The sequence below is a fragment of the Hipposideros armiger genome, unplaced genomic scaffold (assembly GCF_001890085.2).
Source record: "Hipposideros armiger isolate ML-2016 unplaced genomic scaffold, ASM189008v1 scaffold_383, whole genome shotgun sequence".
Classification (NCBI taxonomy): domain Eukaryota; kingdom Metazoa; phylum Chordata; class Mammalia; order Chiroptera; family Hipposideridae; genus Hipposideros; species Hipposideros armiger.
In genome coordinates, this window is record NW_017731733.1 from 636,389 (window position 1) to 661,615 (window position 25,227).

Sequence of the window (25,227 nt, forward strand, 5' to 3'; positions counted from 1 at the left end):
TAGGGTCAGGGGCTATGGGGAGTTACTCTTGAATGAGTATGGAGTTTCTGTTTGGAAAGATGAAAAGCATTCCGGAGATGGACAGACGGTGGTGATGGTTGCACAACAATGTGAATGTAATTAATGCCATTGGACTGTACACCTGAAAATGGTTCAAGTGGTAAATTTTATGTTATGAATATTTTACAATTAGTGCTCTCTCTCTCTCTCTCTCTCTCTCTAAGGCTTCAGAAACTTTGCTTTAACTCTTTAGCTTATCATAATATTACATAAGCAGTATTTAGATTACCTCTTTGAAACTATGTGATAGGAAGAGGTGTCATTTACTGCCTGGTAAGGATTCACTGTAATCACTTTGCACTGAGAAGCATGAAATGTTATGTTTAGATCTCAAAGTCCCAGAATTTAAATGTATGGACTGAATGTTTGTGTTCCCTCCAAATACATATGTTGGAACTCAAATGCATAATCCCAGTGTGATGGAATTAGGAGATGGGGCCTTCAGAAGGTGCTGAGGGTTAGAGGGGGTCCTGAGGGTGGGGCTCCCATGAAGGAGTTAGTACCCTCATAACAGTCCTGAGAGAGCTCACTTCTCTCTGCTACCCTGTGCGGATCCAAGATGGCCATCTAGCAACTAGGAGCCACCACTCTTCAAATCTGCCATCACCTTGATCTTGGACTTCTCAGCCTCCAGAACTGTGAGAACAAATGTTTGTTGTTTAAACCATTTAATCTCTGGGGTTTTCTGTTTGTTGTTGTTATAGCAGCCTAAATGGACTAAGACAATAAACTCAGCTCTCATGTCCTCATGCTTAATTAATAACCATAAAATAATTAATTTCTCAAGGATCAGAATCTCTTGTTTTGAGAGTCTGCAGAGTGGACTACTTTGAATTTCTTTGTGATTGTCTGGTAGAGATAAGATAGAGACAGCAGAGGGAAGTCTAGAGTCTTGTTTTCTTTAAGGAACCTAGCTGTCTGTCCCCTTGGCTGGACCTGGCTGGGGAAAGCTGCTTACCCATGGAGTCGAGGTTTCATCAGCTTCAGAATCTCAGGAGGGCCCTGCTGGATTTCTCTTTCTACAATATTATGGAGAATTAAAGTTTTCTCTGGAATATTTGCTGGAAAATGTTGTATCAGTTCTTGCTTTTAACAATCTCCTAAGATTTTAATTCAGTAAATCTGGGTGTGGCTTCAACATAATCTATTCTTTTATTATGTAAATTTTCCTGCTTTGTTTTATTGAATTCATTTTCTCTGTTATCCCTTTTACCAGCACTGTTAAGGGGGATATTAACAGTGCATTCCCTTTTACAATAGCATCCGATTTGATTATTAATAGTAAGACCCTCAACACAGATTACTATGTTGATACAACAATATCCTGAAAAAGGGAGATTTGTTCTCATTGACACCAGTAGGTCTTGTTTTGAATTTAGGTCTTTTGAAATTAGCACCTTTGTTCACAGAATAATTTAATACAGTCGTTCTAAGTTTTCTTATCAAGCAACAAAGCAAGGACCACAGTGCTCACTATCTGAAATCACCAAATTGAAGGCTTATCTCAAGGTTACTTTTTAAAATTCAGCATTAGATATTTTATTTGTTGAATATTTAAATATAGGATGTTATAGACTTCTAACTTCTCAATGGTATCTTCCCAAAGACATTCATGAAGCAGTTTGCAGGAGAAGATAAATAAAATGGTCTGTTTTGAAACAGTTGTAAGACGAAGACCACATCATTGTCACACACAATTAAAAGAGACAAAAATATTACCTGCTTTTCACTCGTATTTAACAATTCACCTCACTATTTTTTCTTTAGGGAAAGTGATTCAGTTAGAAAAATTCTTAATTGTATAGCTCAGCAAAGAGAGCCATCAACCAGCTTTGGCATTTTCCAAGAAATGGATTACTTTGGAAGATATATATTTGTGTGTGTGTGTGTGTGTGTGTGTGTGTGTGTGTGTGTTTGTCTCACACACATAATTTAAGACTAGCTAGAAGAAAAGAGTCATAAGTAGTAGAAAAGCACAAATATTTCTGGTGGTCAATTTTTGTAAATTACAGAGGTCAGCATTCATCCAAGTTGGGTCTATTTAATAATTTTCTCAGTAGAAAATATTGAAGTGTAGGGTTTGACTGATGTTTAGAGAAAGAGAATAGAAATCTTTAAAAATTATTGATAAGAATGATTCCTCCTTTTTGCTCTTGTGAAGAAATAATTGTGAATGTTAAATTATATTATTTTGCTGCCTGAAATGGTTTTTAAATGCTTGTCATTTTTTTTCACAGCAAAAGAGTATTTGAAATGGTGTCAGTGCATTCATTGATTTCAAGTACAATATATGTTGAAAGCAATTATGTGTGCCAGTATTATTTTATATGACTTTTTCAAACAAAATATCCATTTTCTATGGATGGATATTGTTTAAAGGGCATTACATCTAGGTATTGCCAAACTACAAAAAAAGGAAAGCTTACCAGTTTTGTGAATGGAAAAAGGACCCATTTACCAGAAACAACTTGCTGGTTATAGATTAGCTGAATTGCACTGGATTTATCTAGATTTCTATGAGAAAGAAAATCAAACTCAACAAATTGGAAGATAAAGAATGGGGAGGGCTGGCCGAGTGGCGCGATGGTTAAGACCTGGCTTGAGACGCCAGAGGGCCCCGGTTTGGATCCCACATATGAGGGCCAGTGACACTGTCCTCTTCAGCTAAGATGCTGAACAACAGCTCAACCTGGAGCTGGGCTGCCGTGAGTCGCCGGCGACGGCATAGGCTGGAGCCCCTGCTGCAGTGGGTTGCCATGGGCTACCGTGTGTAGCCAGCAGCCTCCGTGAGTGGCTGTCCAGAAGCTGGTGACTGATCTGCCTCGCCCTGGAAGAGCGCAACGATGGTGCCAACTTGGGCCAGTGAAGCAACGTCCTCCACAACTAGACTGAAGAACAAAAGGACAGCAACTTGTCTGTTCCCCTTCCCCAATTCCCCAGTGCTGTTCCCATCCCCCAATTCCCCAATAAAAATCTTTAAAGAAAAAGAATGATAGGGAAAGGAAATAGGATCAATATCCTCTAAGTACACGATTCTATTTTGCTTAATTTTCTAGTTGTGTGATTAAGAGGAGAAGCCTAGCTAGAAAGATGGCTGTTTTGTCAGTCAATTTATGTTCTTCTCACCAATTTTACCATCTTGAAGCTGTAATGTTTACTGAAACAAAATCATTGTAGAGAAGCCAATGAATGCTCTTTGTCTGGATAATTCTACTTATTGACTGGGCTCCATGCTCAAATCTTATTGTTGTGTGTTTCAGTATATTTTACTCTCAATCTTAGCCAAAAGGCCGAGAATGTACTCCCAATGAGGGAGTACATTTTAAAAGCACAGGATCTTAAGTTCAAATTCAAAATACTCTTTACCCTACCTTTCATACAAGAAAAAAATCTGGGAATGGGAAAACACTCCAGGCTGTGACTTTTTACCTGGAGGAGACACTTCCCAGAAGCAGGTAGATAAGCAAATTGCCTTAGGTGATTGTTCTTCAATCTATAATCTCATTATTATATAAGAGAAATGAAGATTGAAGGAATGTTAGTAATAATCTTGATGAGGAAGAAAAGTTGTAAAAGAGCATCCAAAAAAAAAAGGACAGAGGGAATCGGGAAGAGATCAGGAAAACTGTGTGGTACAGGAGATGAGTAGAGGGAAGAGGCTGGGAATAAGGTTAGTCTCAACTAATTTGTCTTGATGTACATGGAGGGGGCACCTCAGTGTTATTTTGTTTTGTCATGTTGGTGAGGCTCCCTTCTCCACTACCTGACTCTCTGAGTTACAGCTCCTCCACTGTCAGCTTGGGTGTCATTAATGTATTAGATCCTGGGCAGTTGTCCAGTTCCCCCAATTCTAGGGACATCTCCAGTTACATCCATAGTGACAGTCCCTTGAGGTTGCTATGGGCCTGTTGCTATGGAAACAGTGTCACAGGATCTAAAACCTTAGGAAAAATGCCTAAAGGTTTGAAACTTGTTCCAGATCCAAAATAAACCTTTTCTTGGCATAGCCTATTTAAGTTTTTTTAAATGAATTAATTTATTCTTTAAATAATCATATTCGTTAAAAATAAAATCTCTCATCCAAACTGCTGGAAAAAAAAAATTCCACAGCCTGTCTTTTCTTCCTATTGACCAATTCTGTAAATGTTAGAGAAGGTAGAGCCTGGAAGTCCTCCTGACCTTCAGTTGTGAGAATTTTCTTCCAAGGAACTTTCAGTTCTCGGACAGAATAAGATACTCCGACATAGCTGGCTCTGTTATCAGGCACATTTAACCAAGGTGAGTAGTGCAAAGATACATTTGTCTTCTGTGGCTGCCGTTAACAAATTATCACTAACCTGGTGGCTTAAAACAACACAAATTTATTATCTGACAGGGTCAGCGGGCCAAGACCAAGGTGTCAGCAGGGCTGTCCTCCATTCTGGGGACCTGGGGAGAACCTGTTTCCTGGCCTTTTCCAGCTTCTAGAGACTGTCCACACCCCTTGGTTCCTGGACCCCTTCCTCCATCTTCAAAGTCAGCAACGCCAAACCTCTCTGACTCTCCTTCTGGCATCACATCTATTTCTCTGACCCCAGATGGTCAAGATTTCCCACTTTGAAGGAGTCATGTGATTAGATTGGAACCACCAGGTAACCGAGGATAATCTCCCCCTCTCAAGGTCCTATAGGCATTTAATCACATCCACAAAGTCCTTTCTGACATATCAGGTAATATAGCCACAGGTTCCCAAGATTAGAACATGTGTATCTTTGGGTTGGGGGATAGGTCATTATATCTGTAGAGAACAAATCTCATGAAATCTTTGTAGCAAACACAGGACTGAAAAAGATAGCAAACAAATAGATATGGTTATAAATAAGATTTAGAGAAAGTGGATGAATGGATGCTAACCCATCCATCACAGGGATTACTGGTTATATCAGATGCTTCTGCTATGTGACATTTTACATATCCTATCAAGGCACCACCACTTGCTTTCCACAGACAGGTGGAAGATAAAAGAATGGAAAAGATATTCTGTGCAAACAACGAGCAGAAAAGCAGATGCGACTATTTTAACACCAGACAAAGAAGACTTCAAGACAAGGAGTAGTACCAGAGATAAAGAGGGACCTTTTGGTGTGTAAAAAGTATCAATTCATCAGGAAGACATAACAACCTTAAACATGCATGTATCTAATAACAGAGATTCAAACGCACGAAGCAACATTGATAAAACTAATAACAAAATAGGCAAACCCACAAATATAGGTTTATATTTTAACATCACTTCCTCAATAGCTAAGAGAACAAGTAGAGAGAAAAATCAGTACATTTGAAAATATGAGTAACACTATCAACTCGTCCGACATTCACGAGCCCCACACCCAACAACTGGCTGCACTCATGGACTTTTCAAAAGCACATGGGGCCATTCACCAGGATAGACCATAAGCTGGGTCACAAAACAAGTTTCAACATGTTCAAGGACTAAAATAATATAGAGTATATGCTCTGACTATGAAGGAATTAAAGTCAATAGCTAAAAGATATTCAGAAAAGTTCCAAATATTGAGAAATTAGGCAACATACTTCTATATAACATATGGCTCCAAAACAACTATATGGGAAATTAAAAAACATTTCAAAATGGTCAGTATTGAAAACACAACATTAAAATCTATGGAATTCAGCTAAAGTAGCGCTAGAGGGAAATTTATCACTTTCAATGCTTATGTTAGAAGATTTAAAATCAATAATATATCATTCCACTTCCTAAATCAAGAAAATAAACAGAAAACTAAGTGCAATATGAGTACGAGGAAGGAGATAATAGAGATAAGAGCTGAAACCATAGAGAAAATCATGAAGCAATGGAATTCAATCATTGCCACTTGTGAAACCTGTGCTTCTTGTTCCTACATACTGTCACACGGCCAGACCCCAGGTCCTTATTCATGAAGACAGTACACCAGAGAATATTTCTACTGAATTTGAAGTTGTTACTACCACCTGGTCATTGGAGCTCCTCAGGCCAATGGATCAACCAATGGAGAAAGAGTTACAACATTGGTAGACCTGTTACTGGTTACCATGGGGAGTTGGGGTCCTGTGATACAATGGAGTAAGCAAGGAACATATCCAGAAACCTGGGGATTCTTTGAAGCATCTCTCAGTGCTTCCATGGCTGGTGAAAATGGTGAACAGGCAACTACAGGAAATGCAGCCTGACAAGGTCAAAGCAGGTCTCTCAGTGGAGACCTGGCTTGCTCTTTGAGGAAAGAAATCTAACTCAGCCCAAGTGTTGCCTGAATGAAGGTGAGGAGAATCGAGACTGGGGGCTGGAACACAGAGCTGATACATATCAAATACGTCCTCAAGGCCAGCTACCACCCTGAAGGGACTTTGAGATAGATGAGGCTTATCAGTAAAGGAGACCATGAGCTTATCTGAGTGGTGGAAGGGGTCAACTGTTAATGGACGTCACTTGTGTGCTACCTCGTGTTCTCTCAGTCCCATCTCTCACCCCAGTCACTGCTGCAGAGACAGATCCAAGACGGTGTTGATGTGTTCTGCACAGAACCCACACTGCGTTCCTTCAGGCCCACACTGCATTCATTCCTAATTCTCCTGCCCTGATGTGATGTAATGGGACTGCCATGGGAACTTCCTTGGCACTCAGGTAGGCAGAACCTGAAAGTGTGGAGGATAATGCTTGTGGGGCCAGCTCTGAACAATGGGGGTGGGGGGCCCTGCAGAAGGTCCTATGTTAGGGATCCCCCATAGTAGTGGTGAATTTAATAAAAACGCATTGATTTGCTTTTCATCATTCTCCGCCTCACCTGATCTGCTCCCTGGGATCACCTCCCAAATGAACTGCCTTCACCCGAGCCTTTGTCTCAACCTCTGCTTGGGGGAAACCCTGTCTTTATAACCAAGAATGAATTTCCGCTGGCCACCCAGAGCTACATTCTTAACTTTCTTTAGCAACCATTCAACGCAACTGGGGGTTAGTGTGCTTGGATAAGGCAATACCACTTTGGAGAATTTAGGCTGGCAGATTTCCCAAGGGAAGACTTTCTTGCTTGTTAACTTCATTGCTAATGGCCCCATTTTTACCCCTGGTTCTTTTTCTTTTCAGAGTTTGAAATAACTCACCCAATTTCTTTGAAACAAACAAGCAAAGCAAAAATCTAACCAGTCTTTTCACATTAACGCTGCTGGTAAATCCAGGGTTTAGTAAATATCCCGTGTATAAAAGTATTCCCCCTTAGCCTTTAGTTGTTGTCATTTCTTTTCTTTGCTATTTACAGAGTCGCGAAACCTTGTTTTCTTCCCTTTAAATGACAAGAGACTATTTTCTTTGGCATCGCCCCAGAGTACAGCACCGGTTAAGCTTGCTGCTATGTGACAGTTCTACTCAAAAGGCCGTGAGAGCAAGTGACTTGGATTATAGGAAGTAGCCCCAGGAAACTCAGAACATTTTATTTCCTGTCTTTTTGCCAGGATGCTGGTTTTTCCTTGGCCAGTAGTAATTTGTAATAAGGTCAAGCTTTATTCTAGTTGGAATCTCATAGACTATCAGCCACATTTCTTTGTTACAAGCAATTGCTCACCCTTACAAGATCAAGAGGAGACACATTAAGGGGAAAACAACATATTTAGTTTAGGATTCTACATGACAAATGGTTCTTGATAATCTTCTCAGCTCAACTCCCTAAAAAAGAGAAATGATTGACTACATATGACTAGGTATATATCCATCACACTTGAAGAGAGATTCAGACTGTGTTTACAAAACACCAGCACCACCACCACCAACAACAAAAACCAGAATAAACTTCAAAAGAATATAACAACTGCCACCAACTGACTCAGAAAGACTAAAGAAATCAGAAATAGAAAGCTGAAAATCAGGAGCCTCAAGAATGAATTTGAAGACTGATATATAGACATTTTAAACAAAAGTAGCTTGTAAAATTTACTGACGAATGACAGTATGCTTTTAAAGTCACAAAAGGCTAGAAAATTGAGATTTCTCACACTGGAAGAATTGAAGGATTCTGTACATTGATTGTGGTTTGGGGATGGGGGTAAAATTCATCCCACTTTTAGCTGTCTTCACTATCAAGACTAGGCAATTTTCTGAGTATCATAAATAACATGTAAGAACATTTCTAAATATGGAAGTATATTTTGGTATTTACCTCATCTAGTTGAATCTCATGAGATTTAAGAAAAACAACCAGAAAGTCAGAAGCCTTCTTTACAATGGAATTTAAAGTGGTGCTGTTCACCTGAAGAGCCCCCTTTTGAATTCTACTTCAAGAACAGGGAATATAGTCAATAATGTTGTAATATCTATGTACAGTGCCAGGTGGGTACTAGACTAGTTAGGGGGAATCACTTTGTAAGTTATATAAAAGTCTAACTACTATGCTGTACACCTGAAACTAATATTGAATGTCAACTATAATTAAAAAATGAAAAAAAAAAAGAATGCACTGTTATTCTGATTCTATCAGCACAGGTTTCTGCCTTCCAGATTTTTTTCCTTATGAAACATTTTTCTTTCATAAGATAAACCAGTCTTTTATTTTTAAGGTCAGCTTCTATTAAATTTCTTCTAACTTAAATATCTTAAGGTGAAAGTTAGAATGATGATCTTTTCTCATGGGTTGGAATAAGGCAAATAAAAATGACAAATTAACAAAAGAAGTATATAAGACTAAGAATCAATAGAAAACCACAATTTAAGTGACCAAAAAAAGTGATATTTCCCAGGTTTAGTTTCTTCATAAGATTTTTTACAAAGGATAAAAAGTGATGACTGAATTATCATGAGTGTCAGCAAGGACCTCCTAAGGAAAAATACATTGCAATTTTAGAGATCCAATATTATAACAACCTTCTTCATTTTACCACATAATAACCCTTTGGTAATTAAAACTTAAAGATTATAGCATTATTATTTAAAGTACAGTTGGTTAATTAAGTTAAACAGCTATTTAATTTAATGACAAATTGAGTTGTATAAAAAAAATAGCTGGCTACGGCTGGCCAAGTGGCTCAGTTGGTTAAGAGCTCACTCAAGAGTTTGAGCTCTGAGCAACAGCAGTTCGAGTCCAGCCCACGCTGAGCAGCCGCTGAGCTGTCAACAGGTGGCAGGATGGCTCAGCTAAAAAAAAAAAAATAGCTGGCTGTTTAACAAAACTTTTCATTTTTTCAGCTGAAAATATAGGCATCATATATAGATGTAAAGTCAGAGCAGAATCAAATGAGGATCACTTTTTGACAATTATAAAGGTTTCATTCATCCCACTTAAATTCACTAAAAGAATGTCAACATTTTCTGTATCTCAAATTATGTTCCTTCTACCTACAAGCTTACTTTTTTGGATTACACAGACTATTTCTTTAGTTTTTTTGTAGTTACCTACATTCTTTACTTCTCCCCATCTATCCTTTCATTGTATCGCTTTTTCCTCTGCTTTGCACTTGCAGTGTTTAGAAAAACAAAATGGAAAATACATAAAGCTTACCATTTCCACCAAGGATAAATATAAGAACATCCCAGCAGTAACTGTCAAGATCCAGTTTTGAACACATGGATCAGTTGATACCGAGAGGCCAGTGTACAGCCCTATGAAGGCAGTCAGAGCACTTATGAAATTCATCAGGATGGCAATCTTAACAGGAAGTCCAGAACTTAGGAGCACAGCAAAGTCTCCTGAAATTTCAGGAAAAAAGAAAATATAATTCTCGATTCACTTGTGATGGCTTTGGTAATGTACTATCAGGTTGTTTCAAATTTCAGCAACTAGGACCAATTTTGCAAGTTAAGCTGAATGATCAGTTATATAGTTCCTAATACCGGGGATGCCAAAAAAAATGTATACAAATGGACACTTCAGTCAATGTTGCTCAAGCAGTAGTTGCGCCGTGATCAGAAGTGTCTGGTCGCTGATGGTAACTGCTTTGGGCACCTCTTGTAATTGCAGAAGTCAAACGTGACTTGTATTCATTTTTGTTATCAGTATATATTGAGTATTACAATTTTAATAGTTTTCCTTTCTTAAAAGGTGTATACATTTTTTTGGCACCTTCTGTATATTTGGAAATATATTCCAATATTTCTCTAGGATTCATAGCTAACTCATTATGCGATTAGGAAGTTACATTTCAAGAGTTCTGCTCCTTTTACTGCTCCTAAAGATAATATATACAGAGAGAACTCTGACATACCCTCTAGTTACTGATGTCCTGTGGTCCTGTGGCATTTTCAGGTTAGATAAATGCAAAATAAAACACTTGCTATCCCCAGGTTTCTAAATCTTTTTGCCTGGAGATTTACCAGACAAAATCATGAGGTAGTAAACGTGGGCTTTTCTTACTTACTTATATAAAAACTGCTTTTAGAAAAGAGAAAACTACTTAATATGAGATTTAGAAACCATTGCAAAAGTTAGTTAGCAAAACAAATTTTTCCTTTAGAAAGTGTTTTAAGGCCTTAATGATTTTAGAAAAATGACATTCTCTCCTTTCCTCCAAATAATAATAATAATAATAATAATAATAATAATAATAATAATAATAATAATGACCTATTTAGCTGAGAGCCTCTATTTCTTAGTTGGAGGGATCAAGAAGAGGCTGAAATTCAATAAAGACAGCCTGTGGACTGAGTTTCCTAGTCGCTGGCCTGTGGCAGACGATCACACTCCCCTGTGTTTTTACTATAGTAGCGAAAAGCAGGACCATAAGATAGGATATCCAGACCAGGCACATTTCAGTGGAGTCAAGAAGGACCTTGAATAAACTGTTTCAAGAGGGATGGGTCAATGATGAGTTGACCATAGGACTTCAACCAACAGACACTAAACGCCAGAGGGCAGGGGTGGACCCAGGGGGCAATGTAGCTCTGAAAATAGGGGCAGAAAGAGCAACTGCCAAGAGCCTTCTCTCTAGGGCAGCAGTTCTCAACCTTCCTAATGCTGCGACCCCTCAATACAGTTCCTGATGTTGTGGTGACCCCCAACCATAAAATTATTGTCGTTGCTACTCTATAACTGTAATTTTGCTACTGTTATGAATCGTAATGTAAATATCTTTTTGTTTTCCGATGGTCGTAGGCGACCCCTGTGAAAGGGTCGTTCAACCCCCAAAGGGGTCGCGACCCACAGGTTGAGAACCGCTGCTCTAGGGCATGTGTATGCCTGGGTCCAGCCTCTACTCTTCCTGGGCCTGTTCCATAAATGTCTATTCTATGTCATCCTGGTTTCTGGGAGGCAAGGTTTAAATTATAGCGCTATTACGATTATCCAGAAAGAGTCTTATGCACATCTGCTACCATTCGCCTGTCATTTTAATTTTACACTGGGCTTTAGATGTCTTGTACTAATAAGGTTGATGAAACCACGGTTTGGCTTTAATTTAAATGTTATTTTATCACATTGGCTTATTTGCTGACATAATGGGTAAAGTTCCCCTCTTAAAGTTTTTCCCATGCTTACTATGCATATTTTAAAGTCCTTGCCAATGTTCTTTGAAAGGAAGTTTCTCTGAAAGACTTTCTCCCATATAGAAGTTTCCAGAATCCAAAGAGTCACCCTGGGAAATATCACAGGGTCTAAGAGAATTTTGTCTCCAGGTATAGGATATCTTTTCTAGTTCTTTTCTGCTTATGTTTAAATAAATTGTGAAAGGAAAGTATTCTTCTTTTCATTGTATGTTGGAAAAGGGAAACCATACATAGAAACATATTATGATGTTCTCAACAAGCAACAAACAGTGATTCTACTGTCAGGCTTACCCATTTCGTGTGGAATTTCATGACACAAGATAGCAATTGTTGTGGTCACTCCTGACTCAGATGAAGATGAGAAGGCTGTTCCTATCACGAGGCCATCTGCGAAATTATGTAAGCTGTCCCCAACCAGTATCATGATTGCTAACAAGCTAATGGATTTGCCTAAAGAACCAAATAAAGGTGTGAGAAGCATTAACAGAGCACTGTATATTATCATGGAATCCTTCAGATACGACCAACGTTCCCGTTCAGCCTTGACATTCTTAAATTGCATCAGATTACGTAACCACATTTTGTTTCAGCTTTCAAAATCAGCAAGGACTGGACTTGCAAATATAGTAACCAACATGGCTTGGATGTATGGTCGCTGCTTTTTTAATGGGTCTGACTAATCATGAGATAAATTATGCACTGGCTTTCACTATTCCATCACCTTGTCCAGTTGTGCCAAATGAAGAAAATAATTTGTGTTATAACCTCACAAAATACCAGCACTGACCTTTCCAGGTGTGTTTTTCATAAAGCATTTTAAGATAATTTGAGAACCTACCTGCAGAATGTCATTAAAAGAGAGTCTGTTTTTCAAAACTGTCCCCTCTGAGTCAGACTGTCCCCAGGGTCAACCTGGGGGAGTACATGTTCTGCCAGTGCGTGGTCATTGTGTGTCCCTGTCTAGTTGGTGTTAATGAGCTTTCTGAAATGCCTCATTCAACTCTGACCATGACAGAACCACAACCAATTCTGTTGATCCCAAAGTTAGCTTTGGAACAGTTACTTAACGTTCTTATCTTTCTGAAAATAACTTTTAGTACTAGACCAGCCTGATGTTGAACAAAACAAGGAGAGGCTGTTTGTGTGAGACTCTGTTACATAATGTACATGATCTGATTAGTGGAGAGTCAATGAACTAATTTAGATCATAAGGGGTTAATTAATGGAATAATTTAGATCATGATTGGGCTCAAGTTTTTAATGTGCAGAATTTCTGTTTTCAAAAACCTAACATTGTGGATTAGGATAACCCAATTATGGAGTTGGATGACTAAGAAATACAAAAAGTATTTCAGAGATAATACTTATTCTGACAGTAAGCTACCTAGGTATATCATTTAATAAAAAAATCAATTGCCATAATCTAAAACTTCATTAATTACTCAGTTGCTATATACTGGGTGACAGGTGTAAAGAGTAGCTATTGTTACTGTTAGAATTGAATGCAGTATTCTAATAATAGTACACTCAAAAACAGAAAGAGGTTGCCTCCTGGTTTCCATTATATGGTCTAAGATTGTGCGGGACTGTATTATAATATGATTTGCTTTTATTTGGGAAATACAGTTTGACTCATTTCATATCCCATACCATGAAATAAGTAACTTTGGTCAAATAAACAGCAGATATAGCCCAAACTATCAGCCAGGAAATGGCTGTTTTGACTGTTGCAAAGATGCCCCATGGATTTTGCTTCTAAAAAGCATACTTTATTTAGAACAATTACTGTGAGACTGACTTATAGCCTCCTTGTGGTTTACTAATTCATTTTATTCTTTATTAAAAATGAGAAGATTCCAGGCAACAGTCATAAAAACACAGACTACATATCAAATTACTGAATTCAGGGAGTTCTTATTGGCATTGCCTGGAAGCTTGCAGAATCTAATAATGCCACCAGGTCACTTAGCTGTTCCTGCCAATTTTCAGAAATAAAGCTCTTCTTTGTGAACATATAATAAAATAAAATAATGTAAAGTAATACATTTGACAACATTGCAGCATACAAATAAATTGGATTTCCACATGCCTACATGTAGTATTGATATTAGTAGCATATAGTCAAATGGAAAATTTTTACCCAATTTATATTCTGCTAAGAAACAGTGTGGCCTATTTTTGCTGTCTATTATTTTATTATCTCTGATTATGGGTTTTCTTAAATGTCAAATCATGGACATGTAATAAGCCACAAGGCAAATACACACTTTTGCATATAAGCCACAAGGAACACACTGTGCATATTAAGAAAATTCAAACACTATTCAGCAGAAGAAACAACAAGCACTCACTGGTAATTTAATGTATTCATTACAGAATTACCGATAATATTTTACCTTTCCTTATGTACCTGGCAGTCATGTTGAGTTCCACATTTCTGACTGACCAGAGATTTTTCCATAGTGAAACATGGGCTGGACCTTGTATCATTTTGCTTTTTGTTTATTTAAATCAGGCCGTGGATAGGAGTTTCGCATCCTGTGTTTTGAAACACAAGCTGAGCTCCACCAATGAGGTAATATGAAACAAGTAATCAAATATTTGAAGCTAATTCAATATGTCCCTGGAAAAAGGGCAATTGTGTAATCAAATTTTGGGTTGTTCATTATTCATTCTGTACGCCAAGCTTGACATCTGAAGTAGAAAGATATAAGAGCTACAAAATATTTGAATAAGTCCATGTAACTCCCTGATCTAGCATCCACTTCCCACTCCTAATTTGACTACACAGATCCTTCTTTCCTCTTTTTTCTTTCAAAAAACAAAAAACAAAACAAAACAAAGAAATGCCTATTGTCGGCCTACTAGGTGCCAGGCATTCTAAAATTTCTCATGAAACTAAAGATTTAGAATAAAAAATTGTATTAACGATGTCTTGAAAGCAGAATTGGATAGACTATGTAATTACATATTTTGATCAAATAAATTACAAGAGTTAATGTAGCTAACACATTTAGAATGGTGATTGGTACAATCATGGTTGTTCTTATCAGTAATTTATATCACCAACCACATTACAAACTAGAGATAAAGACCATTCTTATTTTTATTCTCCACTGCATACACAGTACCAGACACATGGCACATCTTCAAACATTTCTTGAATGAATGAAAGAAGGTGAGAAAACACATGGATACATGCACGAATGAATGATTACAAGGAAGTTGTTGGTGCGTTTGCGTTTCCTTATTCCTCCATGTTGGAGCTTACGAGCTATGTAACCTTGGGCAGTGACTTATCTTCTCTAACAATTGGTTTCTTCATTTGTGTAATTTGGAAAATATTCTTACCTCATTAAATGTAGGATGATTAAATGAGGTAATCCATGTCTAGTTTTTACTACTGTGGCTGACATATAATAATTGTTCAATAAATGGAAGCTAATTTTATTATTGGGTAACTAATTCATTACAGTAGAATAGGAATAACTAATCATAGCTGCTTAACATTGAAACATTTAGACGCTGTGTCACAAATTGGTAATATAAATGATAAAAATGGGGCAAACATTCAGGAGCAACTGATGAAAACCAAAACAGACAAAAAAAAACCAATTCTGAGAATTATTCAAAAACATAAGCAAAAAGAAATAAATTCCTATTGAAAATTAGTAAATTAAATTCAGAAATACAGAAAGGCATAGAAAGAAAAAGGTTGATTGAAAATTATACGAACAATTTAATTATATTGGGTTGTTGGAAGAGTCATGACGCATTTTTGCAACGAAAAACAGAAAAAACACGTCATGACTTTTCTGACAATCCAATAGAATAAAATGTGAATAATGAGGTATCATAGATTTGAACTCCATCATCTTAATGACAACATCAAAAATGAGACAGACATTTGTGATCAATTTTTAGAAGACTGTGATAGAAGACAGAAAAAAAACCAATCATGTCTTCAGACTGTAACGGTGACCCTATATCTTCTATTTGAAATTTAAACCTCTGATGTACTGTACATTGCCATACATGATGTGCACTTTTTGCCCAAATTTGTGAGGGAAAAATAACACATTATACATGCATAGCACTAATTCCATATCAATATGTTTTATTTATATAAAATAACTCATTATACATGCATAGTACTAATTTCATATCTATATAAATGTTTTATTTATTTATATAAAATTACTTTATGCTATGAGTTAAAAGTGTAACTCTAGAAATCAACAACGATATTTGTATGCAAAATAATACCGTGGAATCCAATAACTGATTTTGTTGAACTTACAACGTACTTGCAACAACGAAGAGTTCCTGGCCTTCTATGCTGTGTAAATATCGTAAATTTGTTCCCAGTGCATAAAATTTCTTGTACCTTGTATCTGTTCTTGTGTTTTGTAATTATTTGTTACATAAATCTTCTTGTACCATAATATGTTAAAAAAATAAATGCTAAAATTCCTTTATAATACAAAAAAACAAGTACCTAAATGTCAACAAACAAAACTTTGAATTAAAAAATTAAAACAAAAGTTTGTTTTCTCTGAAAGCTTGGACCAAAACCGTGGGTGCGTATTATACGTGGGAGCGCATTATACACAGCAAAATACGGTAATTTGATTTGACAGTGGTTTGGTTTGGGACTTTTTGAAAGTTTGTTTTTCCATTTTTTGCTTCTCTCTCCTCCCACCAAAACTTGATGACTGTTTACCGCGTATTTACTATGCATATCAGTTCCAATGGTTCTGTTCACTTCAGACCAGGGTGCACACCTGGGCCGGTAACATAGGAGGAGTTTTTGCATCTGTATGGGGATCACTCTGGACCCTGGGGCCGACCAGGCTCTAGGCAGCGCTTTTTTCTGAAGTTGCCTGGCCAACTTCTCCTTGCTTTTTTCTGCCCCTCCTTGTGTGTCTATAAAACCTTTCGGCGATATTGAGAGAGAAAGGCAGTCTTTGTGACTGGGAGTCCACTGTCTTCCCTTCATGCTGGCACTTTTAAATAAAACCTGCTTTTCTTTCCACCAACCTCACCTCCCGAGTTCTGGCTTCTGTGCAGCAAGCAGCCAGATATTTTGCATGGCAACAAGACTTCAGAGGAAGTGAAAGGCTCAATCATCATGTAAACATGATTTTAAAGGAGCTCTGCTAACCACATGTGTATTTACACTAATTGAAGTTTTTAGCTCAGCTTTGAGCAATTGTGGAAAACAAAATTTTTAAAGAGTAAAGTTGATGTTAATGTGTGGTATGTTTGAAAGACTAAGGAATGAGTCTTTATTAAAAATTCTGTTGCAAAGGTTGTAATAATGAAATACATACCCAATATGAAATTTACATGGTTTTGACATATTTATTTGAAAGCAGGCATAACATTTTTCTATGGCACTTTCTATATTTAAGGTTGAGCTTTTTTTAATGGGTACTCACATTTTCTGTTGGAGACTGTCATCGTGCCTATAGGAATTTCAGCGGCCTGGGGATCTTCTGGGCCTTTCTATTTTAAATTTAAAAATAATAATAATAAATGAGGAAAGATAAGCAACAGCCATCATTTTATTGGCAAATGAAACATCTGAAGCGATGCTGATTTTTTAAAAGACATTTTAATACTCTCGAGAATATTAGAACTTCTAGATTTCATAAACAAATATAGAAAGTAGGGCTAAGAGTCCACAAGCGTGCTTTGGTACTATGTGCACTGAGATGAAAATAGCACTCTTATGGAGATCAGGCTCTCACAGAGTGAGTGCTAGAGGCTACTGAGACAGTCTGTAATTCAGACTCTTAAATAATGTAAGCCTTTATGAAACCCAAAAGCTGAAGACAAAAAAAAAAAAAAAAAGATTCTTGGTTCTTGACCTAATTTGGCTCTTCTCCTGCATGGTGGGTTGTGGACCCAGGATTCACCTTCTGACCTGTTAGCATATCACGCATTGTGGATGGAGAACCACCCTCCATGCCAACCCAACACCTCATTTCACTCATCATGGGATAATATTCTGTTTTTGTGGCTTGGCCAGTCAGTAAAAGAAGCTTGCTAATTAAGAAAGGAGATCCACGGACTTACAAAAGACAAATATAATAACATTTTAAAGTTTTCTCATCCTTTCATATGACAGGGAAGTGAGATTCTGACATTGACATATATGAGTTAAGGTTACGTGATTTTATTTCAGAGACTGACTCATGGTTCAATTTCTGGAAAGTCACTTCCCCTCCCTATGCCTCAGATTCTTATTCTCTTATGTGAAAAGAATACATTTTATCTGCCTTTTGAACATGCTCTTTTAAAAGCATATTCATATAATTCTATCATCCAAAGTTGTGGCGACTTGGAGACAAATTTCATGTGAGACATAAGCATCGTTTTGTTTGTTTGTTTGGTTTGGTTTGTTTTTAATGTAAAACAGGGAAAGTAAACTGAAAGTGCATATGTTAGAATACTAGAGCTAGTCAAAAGAGGTAAGGCTGTTTTTGGGACAAGGATATTCAGAAGGTTAAGAGCTGTGGGATTCAGGGTTAGAGGAGGAAGACAGTCCTCTTGCCTGAAATTGGGGGATCTAGAAATAAAAAAAATATGATTTTTTTATACATTCTATCAAAAGCCTGATTATAATCAAAAAGCTCCACAGTTCCATTAAAACACAGGAGTTCAAATATTTATTCCAGAATTTATTTATTTTTTTCCAAAAAGCTATCTATTGTCACATTGTGTAAAGGAATTTAGAGGCAAACATTCAAGATTCCTTGTTGATTGGAAGGGACTGTAAGTTCCCCTCCTTCCTGAAAAAAAAGGAAATTGAACCAAATGATTCCTAAAGCTCATATTATTTCTATTTGCTTAAGTTGATCTTGCAGCTGAAATAACCCAAGAAATGGTGACTATATTATTAGTGAGCCAGCATATTCAAATACAACCAAACTCATGAAGTGAGCGTCAGAGGTTTGCTTCTGTGCATCTTGGTTTTCTGGGTCCTTTGTTCAAGCAGAATGAATAAGGTCATCATTAGAGTGATTTTAAAACTAATCTCAGCCTGAAGTGATCTTTCAAGCCACATGTGAAGTATCTAAGCAATAAACACAATTAAGCTTTTAAAATAATTTTTTAAAGGAGCTTTTTTTGTTCCTATCTCTGAGTTATCTCTAGATCTGCAATCTAAAGCCAGACTTCTATTTTTGCTGTGTCAATGTGTCAGGAAGAGATTACTTATCTCTACTCAGTTAGGAACCTATCCTTGAACTGTAAACCCCTACCCCAAAGCCATGGTTCTAAGGAGGCAAGTTTTCTAACTATTATATACCCCTTTCCTATTTTTCCAGTCCCTTTACTTGTTACTTTGAGAATTAGAATGGAAATATTGTTTGGAATCTGACTGGAGGTTGTGTTTTGAGAATTCATATGGAAGATTTTTGTCATGGAAAATTCAATGTAACAAAAGCCCTTAAACTAGGAGACACCTCATTGAACAGAATCAGTTTCCCCCGGCATTGTGACATGAACACTCCACTCCTAGATGCACGAATTCCTTGTTCAACATTTATTTGCACCCACCTAGCCAGGGCTAAGGATTACACAGAATGGAAAACTAAAGGTCAAGTAGTTTATAAAAACTGATAAACAGAAGGATTACGTTGCTGTATATTTTGCCAATCTGAGTCATTACATGTTTCAAAGTGGGGCAGATAGCAATGATTTCAGTCTGTGGAAAATACTTTTTACTCTTTAAAATAGGTGCGTGGCAAATTTTTCTAAATGATTGATTATGATCAAGAATAGGCAAATCAGGAGTGGAATCTGTATCTACCCTACTGATTTTTATCGATTCATCCAAGAATAAAGGACAGAAGGTAATCAAACCATTAAAATACTTCAGATCAGCAACCTACCAACGGGATAGTTGAAGCAGATTTGCCTTTGCCTGACTGGTCACTTAATTCAGAGTTGAGTGGAAGATGGTGGGAATGTCCCACAGGCCCATTAACCAATGACATGCCCTGCTGGATAAGGATGGTTTAAAATTAGTGCTGGAGCCAGAAAAACACAGGTGCAGTCTTTGTCAGTTCCATGGTTCTAGTTAACATTTTGCTTGTAGGCCAAAGCGATGGGTGGTACAAAAAGAGTAATAGGAGAATTTCATCATAATAAATACTTGCTAAAATATCTCCCCTTAAAGAAGCACAGGACTGCTCCAAGTCATTATGCATACTTCCGAAAGCTTTAAGAATGCAACTTAAAAAATGTCTAGCTATGATTTGAAAAGGCTTTAACAGTGGTGTTTTTATATTATCTTTAATTTTTTCATAGTTCAATTACATTTGACATACAATCTTATATTAGTTCCAGGTGTACAACATAGTGATTAGACAGACCTCCACAGAACTCACAAAGTGATCACCCCAATAAATCTAGTACCCATCAGACACCATACATAGTTACTACAATGCTATTGGCTATATTCCCTATGCTGTACTTTACATCCCCATGACTGTTTTTATAACTGGTAATCTGCACATCTTAATCCCTTTCCCTTTTTCTCCCACCTCCTAAACCCCCTCTCATTTGACAACCATCAAAATATTCTCTGTGTCTACAAGTTTGTTTCTGTTGTATTTCTTTGTTTATTTTGTTTTTTTAGATTTCGTATTTATATTGTCTTTTGTATTTACTACAAAATTAAATTTTGAAGTTCTTCCTGACAGAGATAGCGAAAGGATGATCATTGAAACTGTACTGTATTCTAGAACTACTAAATTAATATCTCCAGAAAGGTATTCACCAATTAAAGCATTTGTAGTTTTTAAAACATGCACGTTCCTTTTATTTTACACAGTATCATGAATCCTGAAATTATGTTCTTAACACTCATTTTAAGTCCCCTGACAAGTCCAAGGACAATCTGAACAAACTAGGTTTTTAGATGTTCAGAATTTGTTTCACTCATTTCCATCCTGGTTAAATTTCTAACTATTTTGCATAGATTGATATGCTGGCTTTGTAATTTAGTTTGCCCAGTCCAGGAATGCTAATCTATTGTGTATAAATGGTGATCAATTATTACTTTTTTGGGCTTGAGATTAGAACCCCTTTTGTGGAAGTTAAGTATCTAAACTTCTAAAGTACTCCCATGATCAAAGCTTGCTTTCCTAATTTTGAATTCCTATAGCATCCTAGCTTGGGCCCTCAGCCAAAGAACAAACATGCTTCATGTTAAATAGAAATTCTTTTACAGAATTTTCTTTAAAATCTGTTTATTATGAAAAGTTTCAAATATGCAGAAAAGCTGGAAGAACTGTGATATGAACACTCAGATACCCACTTCCTGGATCCTACCATTGGCATTTGGCTAGATCGAGTTTTATCACACATCTATCTATCTATCGTCTCTCTATCCACCCACAAAACCATCCTTTTTTGATGCATAAAATAGAATTTTTGAATAAGTTTAGAAATGATAGTAAACAGAGGCTGATATTTCAAAAGACTACTCAAGTCTGACCTGAGCACAGGAATTATATGTTATGTGAGCAGGTAGAGTCAGGGACAAGTAAAAAACCATAAGTACTACAGAGCCCCAAGACGTTGTAAGGAAAACTTGCTTTATTTTAATCTCCTGGAGTTTTTTATAAGTGTTTACCTTTTAACCATTCCACCAAACAGTTCATCTATTTTCTTATAGGATAATGTGTATGCACACAGACCAAAAAAAAATCATAAATAACCCACACTGTGTTTAATGCCTCATCATTTACGTAGAAATTGACCAAATACAGGCACGATGAAAGTGATGATTCAAGCAAAAGATCGGTCACAAATAACATCCCTGAACTTCTTTTAAATGCCCTGAGGATAGAATATAATGAGTAATTTTGTGAAGGTTCCAAATTTGTGTTTGCTTGTTTATTTGTTTTTGCTTAGGAAAGACATTCGAAACAATGATTAGTAGCGAGGCCTCTGGGCCCCTTTATTCTCAGGCCTGAAATAGCCTCCTGTTTCTAAACTAGCCATGAAGGTCAAATAGCAGGTTGTAACAAGGACATCCATGGGCCAGCAACAGATGTTTAAAAAATTAATAACCACACTTACAGGGACGCTGCAAGTCAGAATGTCCTGTGTATTCTGGAAATCAGAGCCTCATCCCTTACACAGACAACTTCATGAAGATGTCAATTACTTTTGGACAAGTACTTTTTCAATAAAAAAAAATCAACATTATGAAGCCCTATAGAAAAGGATAAATAAAATTTAAAATATACCTCAGGACGTGGTGATACAAGAAGAATAAAACATTTTTCTATCAAGAAAAATCCATGGATGCCTCCAATTAATCCCAACAGTTTCCAAATGTGACCTTTGCTTTCATGGAAATGTCCAAACTCTGAGGTTTCCTGCTTATGTAAACCAAGAACCTAAAGAGAGAGAGAGAGAGAGAGAGAGAGAGAGAGAGAGAGAGAGAGAGATAAAGAAATAACTTTTGATGACTTAAGTATTAATTATTAGGTTCCGTGTTGAATGTGCTTGACCTTTCATTCCAGGGACCCTCATGACAACTCCTGAAAATATTCAAAACCCAGTTTGCTTTTAAATGTATGAACACTTCTGCTATAGGATTTAGTCATGGTCAAACAAAACATGTACAAGAGAAAAGAAGGGAGAACGTTGAGTAGTTTCTGCTAATGAACAGAAGAAAGCCTCAACTTATTTCAGTCAGGGACCTAAATTTTCATGCATTCTCAGCCCTTTCACTGAATTTTGTTTTTCCAGGAGTTCAATGTGTATCTGTTTGCACAGCATTGTCTTATAATAATCAATGTATTTTACATCCAGAACAAATATAAAGATACATTTCATCTGGCGTTTATTCTCCCTGTGCTCCACTGCAGTTGAAGAACATTTTTAATAAATGTTCCAAGAAGTAAGAAATCCACCTGACATTTTCCATTGAGTGCATACAGTATACCCAGCAATACTGTCAGCAACCTGGGACACACAAAGATATAAGAAGCATTAGGAATTTTCCTCTAGTGACTCATCCCATTGGTTGACCTCATGATTTCTTGTGAGCTAGTAAATCATTGTGTATTATATTACCTCCCCAGGAGAGGCAGTTTGGAAAATAGCTCAGTGGTTACCACATTTGGATGTTAATGACCATTAAATTACAAAGAGGAAAAAGAAATTATATGGGTATATAGTATATGTATGTATATATGTTCATACGTATATGTAGATGTGTATGTGTGTATACATATGTGCACACATGAGCACATGAGTGAATATATACATTGAGTTTATGCACAGAACTAAAAACCAACTTATGTTAGTCAACTTCTTCTGGTAAAGACATTAAAGGATACCCACCTAATATTTATAATTACCATTATTTCACAAAATAGAGAACATTGTTATAATGTTATAATGTCATACCAAAATACAGGAGGAAAAAAACCACAATCTCAGGATAAATTGTAGATTTATAAGTTGAATAAAGTTAGCTAGTTAAAAAAGGAAATCATGACAATGACTCTTATCTCATTCCTGTGCAGCCCTTTGAACACTTGCCAGAGATCACCTCCAGGAACCCTGATTTTTCTAGCTTTCCGCCATATTTGTACTGCATCATTCTTCCTCTTCCTAATAGCTTTTGACTTTGTCTCTTTCCTCAAGTAAAGCAACTGCCTTCCACATTTCACGAAACCCAGCTAATCTTTTAAGTTCCCCTCTGTCACACGTGTCCACAGAGCCATTTGTCAGTCCCACCCACCCCAAAGCCTCCCAGCTACCTTGAGCTGTGTGCTCCACTATCAGGGGACACCCAGGAAGCTTTAAGATCCTTTTTCTGTTTCCCAGGATCCTGGGAATAAACAGCTTTGTAGCCACTGCAGTGACCTAGAAAAAAGGCCTCGGCGACCGCCTCAAGCCAATAAGCTCTGAAATATTTCCAGAAAATTAGATTACAAGGGAAATTAAAACGAATAAGGGTTTGTTTCATTTCTCCAATGCTCACTTTTCAGTTTTCAAAACATCTAATAATTATTGAGCCTCTAAGCAACAAGAATGACCCTGTAGGAAATTGCCAGAGGCCTGTGGAAAATTTTTAATATCCCAGCCTTGGCTAGAGGGGGGATGATCATTTGTCCATCATTATCTGCCATGAGTTCTCAGAGAAAATAGATACCCTCATGTGAAGACCCTTCTGCCTGAACTCTTTTGCTTCTCAGGTCCTAGTCCTTTCATTTCTGACAAATAAAGAGCCTCAAAGACTTCAACAGAGCCAGCTTCCTGGTGCTCACATTTTTCTGAAGGAAAATTTAGTCGCTCTTAAGTTGGGCAAGAAAGAGAAATTCATTTTGATGGTTCAAATGCAGAAAGGTTAATGATGGTATTATTACAGAGGTATGGACAAAGTCAGGGTATGAACGTGGGATAATGAGCCACCCAGAAACGAGCCACCCCAGGAAACCATTACCACTCAGGGCTGAAAGGGCAAAGGTTGGAAGTAATGTTACAGGAGTTCAGTGGGCGGTGGAGCTGGGGAGAAGGCCCCCATGGGAACTGCAGGACTAGGTAATCAGCTGTTTCTCAAGCAAATACCAGAGCCAAGAGGGAAGTGTGGAGAAATACTCCTGCCGCCCCCTCCTCCTACCCTGACTTTCTGTTGTGTCTCCCATTGGCTGAACCCAAACTACAGTTCAGCCTGCAAAGGAGCTCAGGGGATATACTCATCTGGGGCACACAAAACAGCAGGGAAGGGCAGAGAATGGGGCCGATGAGGTTTGGGGGCAGCTGGAGGAAAACCAGTGCAATGTCTTATAGCCCATTCATTTTCTTTCACGGGTAATTAGTAGATGCTTCGTGAATGTTTCTTAATAGGAATCTACATCTGATCAGCTTTCTTTGTTTATTGCAAAAAAAATAAAAATAAATAAGAATACCGTCTGGTGACTGTAATGACCGGTCATCTACTTTCTCCTACAAGTGCTTTGGGGAAATAATATTCGCTTCCATGGAAACGCCGGCCACTGTATCGATCATCCAAGTCGCTGTGAAATTTTGCATAAACACCTCCAGTGGCTTATTGTAAAGAGAGCTTAGAAACACCCAGTGTGAATCAGAAGGCAGCAGCTTACCTCAGGAATAAGGTGGAGCAGAGCATCCCCAGAGAGTGTTCCAACAGCCAGGCCCACAAACAGCTGTAAAATAAGCCTGTAGTTCTCCTCACATCTGTGGAAAAGGATCAGCGTGGTCCCGAGCATGGAGCCCAGCGTGAGCAGCGTCACAGCCACTGTGCTGTAGCCATATTCTAAGTCAGAAGGAGATTGAGACAGCAGTCAGTGCTCATCACCCTCTGTAGTACCTCAGCTAGAGAAAAGGCCAGAAGAATCCATCTTACAGTACAGCTCATAGAGATAGGAAATTGTTTTATCCCTGTTACACTGGGCAAAAGGTTTTCATTTTTAAGGAAAAGAAAGATTTTCACCAGATAATCCCATTGCTTTAAAGTTACCCTGGTGACCTCTTATTAAAAATCACTGTGGCGGGGGCCGGCCGAGTGGCACAATGGTTAAGAACTGGCTTGGGACGCCAGAGGGCCCCGGTTCGGATCCCACATATGAGGGCCAGTGACACTGCCCTCCGCAGCTAAGATGCTG

At 37.5% G+C, this 25,227-nt stretch overlaps 1 protein-coding gene across 12 annotated transcripts in view; it reads right to left on the minus strand.

Annotated features, from left to right (window-relative positions):
* The window catches only part of SLC39A12 (solute carrier family 39 member 12), a 72,388-nt gene that overhangs the window by 16,670 nt on the left and 30,491 nt on the right, over positions 1 to 25,227 (minus strand). For 6 of the 12 annotated variants that reach the window (XM_019662950.1, XM_019662944.1, XM_019662942.1 and 3 more), the window contains 6 exons: positions 24,706 to 24,878; positions 21,832 to 21,984; positions 19,465 to 19,575; positions 17,005 to 17,071; positions 11,855 to 12,013; positions 9,585 to 9,772 (listed from right to left, as the gene is read on the minus strand). In XM_019662950.1, the coding sequence (XP_019518495.1) occupies positions 9,585 to 9,772; positions 11,855 to 12,013; positions 17,005 to 17,071; positions 19,465 to 19,575; positions 21,832 to 21,984; positions 24,706 to 24,878 (851 nt within the window). The remainder of the gene's footprint in view (positions 1 to 9,584; positions 9,773 to 11,854; positions 12,014 to 17,004; positions 17,072 to 19,464; positions 19,576 to 21,831; positions 21,985 to 24,705; positions 24,879 to 25,227) is intronic. The other 6 variants (XM_019662945.1, XM_019662943.1, XM_019662948.1 and 3 more) reach the window with 4 other exon arrangements.